This window comes from Neoarius graeffei, chromosome 20, assembly GCF_027579695.1.
Source record: "Neoarius graeffei isolate fNeoGra1 chromosome 20, fNeoGra1.pri, whole genome shotgun sequence".
NCBI lineage: Eukaryota > Metazoa > Chordata > Actinopteri > Siluriformes > Ariidae > Neoarius > Neoarius graeffei.
Window position 1 is genome coordinate 62431876 of NC_083588.1, and position 5900 is coordinate 62437775.

The following is a 5900-nucleotide window of genomic DNA, read 5'->3' on the forward strand; positions in this document are numbered from 1 at the left end:
TAATGTTTTGGAATGGCTAAGTCAAAGTCCTGACCTTAATCCAATGGAAATGTTGTGGAAGGACCTGAAGTGAGCAGTTCATGTGAGGAAACCCACCAACATCCCAGAGTTGAAGCTGTTCTGTACGGAGGAACGGGCTAAAATTCCTCCAAGCCGGTGTGCAGGACCAATCAGCAGTTACTGGAAACATTTAGTTGCAGTTATTGCTGCACAAGGGGGTCACACCAGATACTGCAAGCAAAGGTTCACATACTTTTGCCACTCACAGATATGTAATACTGGATCATTTTCCTCAATAAATAAATGGCCAAGTATAATATTTTTGTCTCATTTGTTTAACTGGGTTCTCTTTATCTACTTTTAGGACTTGTGTGAAAATTTGATGATGTTTTCAGTCATATTTATCCAGAAATAAAGAAAATTCTAAAGGGTTCACAAACTTTCAAGCACCACTGTAGTATCCATAATATCTTGGCAACTAGACTGACGTGAGTAATGCAATAAATGCAACATAAAACGCAACTTAAAACACTTAAAAACTCCACACAAACTGATAGCTGCTGCAACAGGCTACCATCAGCACGGCGCTATTACTACTTACATAGCTTTGTATACTCTAGATTGTATTTTTATTTTGATCTTTGGTATTACTTACTATTGTACAGTTGGTTAATTCAAATTATTAAAAAAAAAAAAAACACCTCATGGTGTAGTGGTTAGCGCTGTCGCCTCACAGCAAGAAGGTCCGGGTTCGAGCCCCGTGGCCGGTGAGGGCCTTTCTGTGCGGAGTTTGCATGTTCTCCCCGTGTCCGCGTGGGTTTCCTCCGGGTGCTCCGGTTTCCCCCACAGTCCAAAGACATGCAGGTTAGGTTAACTGGTGACTCTAAATTGAGCGTAGGTGTGAATGTGAGTGTGAATGGTTGTCTGTGTCTATGTGTCAGCCCTGTAATGACCTGGCGACTTGTCCAGGGTGTACCCCGCCTTTCGCCCGTAGTCAGCTGGGATAGGCTCCAGCTTGCCTGCGACCCTGTAGAAGGATAAAGCGGCTAGAGATAATGAGATGAGATGAGATGAGCTCTTATTACACCTAGTGGTCAAAAATGGGAACTACAAGACCTATCAGCAGCTCATGAAGGTACAAATCATTTTGTCCCTTGCTTGTTCTGTGAACGTTTGAGTCCATTGAGGTTTTGTCAACTTTTAGCTTTTCAGCAAATCATGGAATGGCGTTCACTAGATAGTAGGCGATAGCATAAGTCAAGGGTGTTATCGTTTCGACTTAATTCCATTTGAGTCCATGTCGTTATTAATGTCGTCCATTATTATTATTATCTTATCTCATTATCTCTCGCCGGCCACGGGGCTCAAACCCGGACCTTCTTGCTGTGAGGTGACAGAACTAACCACTACACCACCGTGTCACCCCATAATAATAATAATTGTTTCTTCACATGTATTTTCATACATTCCATGTGGGGCTTTTTGTATTTTTTATGTATTTTGACATTTTAACTTAAAATTAGGGCAGCATGGTGGTGTAGTGTTTAGCACTGCCACCTCATAGCAAGAAGGTTCTGGGTTCAAGCCCAGTGGCTGATGGGGGCCTTTCTGTGTGGAGTTTGCATGTTCTCCCCGTGTCCGCGTGGGTTTCCTCCGGGTGCTCCAGTTTCCCCCACAGTCCAAAGACATGCAGGTTAGGCTAACTGGTGGCTCTAAATTGACCGTAGATGTGAATGTGAGTGTGAATGGTTGTTTGTCTTTATGCGTCAGCCCTGTGATGACCTGGCAACTTGTCCAGGTTTACCCCACCTCTCACCCATAGTCAGCTGGGATAGGCTCCAGCTTGCCTGCAACCCTGTACAGGATAAGCAGCTACAGATAATGGATGGATGGATGGATGGATCGTAACATCTCATTAAATGTAATTGTATAGCAGATGTTTACATAATCTAAGATTAATAAACAGATTAACAATGTTGTCATTGTTTTAAAGTATAATCCTGGATATGGTGAGATTTTCTGCAAGGACATGGATACAATCATTGCTATCACACCACCCCAGTGTTCATTATTTTCCTAAAACAGACTGTACTGTTGTGTTTTTATTCCTCACAAAGTCACACAATGAACAGGATGAATTATAGTTTTGATAGGACATTTAAACTTTGTTACATTTCTTTCTTTCTTCAACAAGTTCATATCAGCATTCCTATTACATTACATTAGTAGTGACACCAGAGCATAAGATTAGTACATAGAATATATCTATAAGCAGGTTTATACATGATGGGTTAAATTCAAACAGTAATCATTGATTTAAAAAAAATAAACGTTTTTCAATAGTTTTGGTCCTTGCACAATGCAGCTTGGAGAAAAGGTTTTCCTTGCTGCTGTTTGGGAAACTTGCACATCAGTTCCTGAGCAGGGGTAAACATTCGCACATCTGTACGATTTAACCATCTCTGGAGGTCTCTCAGGCTACAATTACAAAGAAACTGGTTTCCAGATAACTCTAATATGGTCAACGTGCTGAAGGCTTGTGGATCAACAGAACCAAGAGTATTGTGAGCAAGCCTGAGTATCCTCAGACTTTTAGGAAATATATTGTTAGATATGTAGATTACGGAGTTGAAGGATAAGTCTAAAGTGTTTAATGAGGTAAGTCCCTTGAAAATGTCTTTAGGAAGAGAATATATCATGTTTTGTTGAAGAAAAAGTGTCTTTAACTGGTGAAGGTGGTCAAACATGTCGAGACACTGTCCTTGTGACCAGAGATTTTGCAAGCCGGTCATTTGGAGGTCAAGAATTTGGACATTGTTTAAAGGTGACACAGAATATTTAGCATTAACGGAACACCATGAAAAGTGGTTGCCTCCAAGGTATATTTGTTCAATATTGGGGAATTCTACTAATATCGTGTAGAAGCTCTCAGCATTACTTAACCTGTTATATCTCAAATCAATAGTTGTGATGTTTCTTGCTTGGCTTGGAAGACCATACAACGATGTAATTTTGTTATTGTCTAAGAAGAGCTTTTTGAGTTGTGGAAGGTGGGTGAATGTATGGACAGATTGTAATGAATTTTCAGAGAGAAAGAGCTGAGCTAGATTGGGCAGTCCTTGAAATGACTTAGACATAAGCATCCTTATGTTATTATTAGATAAATCCAGTGTCTCTAGACTTTTTAAATTCTGAAATGTTCCAGAATCAATTTTATCCAAAAGGTTATGAGACAGATTGAGCATTCTTAAACTGTCCAGTCCATAAAAAGCATCTCTTTCAATTTGGTTGATTGAATTAACAGCTAATGAGATTTCCTCCAGATTTGGCATATAATAGAATACCGAATTTTTAAGAGCAAAAATGCTGGCACTGGACAGGTCCAGAGCTTTAACACCACTCTCAGACAGGTCTATAAATGTATTCCTGTCTGGGTCTTTCAGGTTGGAGTACCAAACTCCCTTTCCCATGCTGCCACTCTGATTAAGGATCAGATTGTGAACTTTGGTTCCTCTGATTGCTTTAAAGAACAGCACTGCCATGTCAACGCTGAAGCCATTGAGAGACAAGTCAAGCACCGTCATAGACATGTTCTTGAACGGGTTTCCACATTTACTCCATCCAGACCAATACGGAGACATGTCAGACATTTTGATGTCACGCAGTTTGAGGTGAGTGAAGTGTTTACCTTGAAAACGGAGTAAATCTTCTTCACAAAAACTCTTAATCCAGTTATGAGAGATGTCTACAATATGCAATTTGCTCATGTTGACAAAAAAAGAAGCGGGACGGATTTTATATATATTATTTCCAGGTAGTAAAAGCTGCTCCAGAGAGACCAGAGGTCTCAGATAGTCTCCTGAAAGAATAGAGTCAGGTAATCTGCATTCTGTAAGATTGAGTATCTGAAGGTTGAATAAGCCATTAAATGCTCCTGGATCCACTTGTAGGTTCTTGTTGTATGCCAGATCTAGTTTTGTCAGATTGGAGAGTCCACTAAAGGCATTATTCCTCAAGACAAGTCTATTATTCTGCTGTTGGATCATAAGGACTTGTAGTGCTTCCAAACCATGGAAGGATTTCTCATGGATTTCACTGATGTAATTTAAGGTTAGATCCAAATAAGTTATACAGGGAGGCAAAACTGGCACCTCATACAGGTTTCTCAGGGCACAGAAGGCTTTGTCATCTTTAATCAAGCATTTTGAAGTTGAGTCAGCCACAAGAAGATAGATCCAAATTTGAAGGATTGGCAGAATAAATCTTGGCCGGTCAGTCATGCTGAGACACCTGCAAACGAACAGAGAATATTAAAATGATATGAGTAACATTCACTCACTTCAGGTTCCATGAAAAGTGAAATGCTCATCCCACCCAAGACCAGAACGAGAGCATCAATGAGTGCGTAGCTCACTCCGGCCCTGTCTAGTCCAGAAGGAACGATCTAAAGTGAGCCACCTTGCACAATAAATGTTGCAAGCTATATACACTATATGCAAGCTATATATAGAAGCTAGGGCGGCACGGTGGTGTAGTGGTTAGCGCTGTCACCTCACAGCTAGAAGGTCCGGGTTCGAGCCCCATGGCCGGCAAGGGCCTTTCTGTGCGGAGTTTGCACGTTCTCCCCGTGTCCGCGTGGGTTTCCTCCGGGTGCTCCGGTTTCCCCCACAGTCCAAAGACATGCAGGTTAGGTTAACTGGTGACTCTAAATTGACCGTAGGTGTGAATGTGAGTGTGAATGGTTGTTTGTGTCTATGTGTCAGCCCTGTGATGACCTGGAGACTTGTCCAGGGTGTACCCCGCCTTTCACCCGTAGTCAGCTGGGATAGGCTCCAGCTTGCCTGCGACCCTGTAGAACAGGATAAAGCGGCTACAGATAATGAGACGAGATATAGAAGCTATGTACACCCTAGGAATACCAACCTATTTACCAGAAAGAATCCAAAACAGCGAAGAATTGACCAAGAAGAAACAATTTTTGTTGAACTGCTCATTAAAGTTTAATTAGTCCATAACTTCATTAATAATTGTAATGAAGCAAATCTGGGCAGAAGTTATATGCACCCTAGGTACCTTCATGCCAAAAAGAATAAAAATCAGTGAATTGGAAACTGCTCGTTAGGGATTGATTAATTACTCTATATCTTCATTATTAATTGCAATTATGCAAATTTGGGTAAAAGCTATATGCACCCCAGGCAGACCTACCTTCCTGCCAAAAAGAATAAAAATCAGTGAATTGAGAGAGAGGAAGCGATTTTCATGAAATGTGGACGATGTCGGACGGACAATGGACGACGGACAACACATGATGACATAAACTCATCGCCTGTCGGCTGGATGAGCTAATAAAGTGCAGTAAATACCAAAATTAGGCTAACTGTTTTGCTTGAGTACCCAGTATATCACTTTAAGCACTATAAATGTGTGAGGGAAATTTAATGGACGAACATTATTATTCTCTGTGTTCCTGTATGTTGAGCTCAAGTGACTTAATAGATGAACATTATTATTCTCTGTGTTTCTGTATGTTGAACTAAAGTGGCTTAGTTACTGAGAAGAGATGTTTTTCCACATGCTGTCATCACTTTTCTGTGGCCTTGGTGGTAATGAGCAGGGTGCTTGAGTTCGTCCTAGCTTGCATCTTCTCATGATGTAACCACCTTTTCCTGACCTCAGTGGTGATAAGCAGGGTGCCTGAGTTCTCATAACTACGCATCCGCCTGCACGCCAGGTGCACGCTTTAACAAAGCTTCATAGAAAATCTTGAGCCAATCACGTGAAGATGCAAGCAGTAAGCGAATACCTTTAGAGTATAATAGATAGCAGCCACTAGAACACAACTCAGAGAGCGTGCGCGTACTCTCACATCACTAGAGGTGATGTTCTGCTTTAATTTT

The 5900-nt window shown here is 41.2% G+C and overlaps 1 protein-coding gene across 1 annotated transcript; it reads right to left on the reverse strand.

Moving 5' to 3' along the window:
* Nucleotides 1-2109: 2109 nt before the first annotated feature.
* Nucleotides 2110-4280, reverse strand: LOC132869087 (toll-like receptor 5). The gene is made up of 2 exons (XM_060902439.1): nt 2347-4280; nt 2110-2188 (listed from the first exon to the last, which is right to left on the reverse strand). Exons 1-2 carry the CDS (start codon nt 4278-4280, stop codon nt 2110-2112), a joined length of 2013 nt encoding a protein of 670 aa, XP_060758422.1.
* Nucleotides 4281-5900: the final 1620 nt, after the last annotated feature.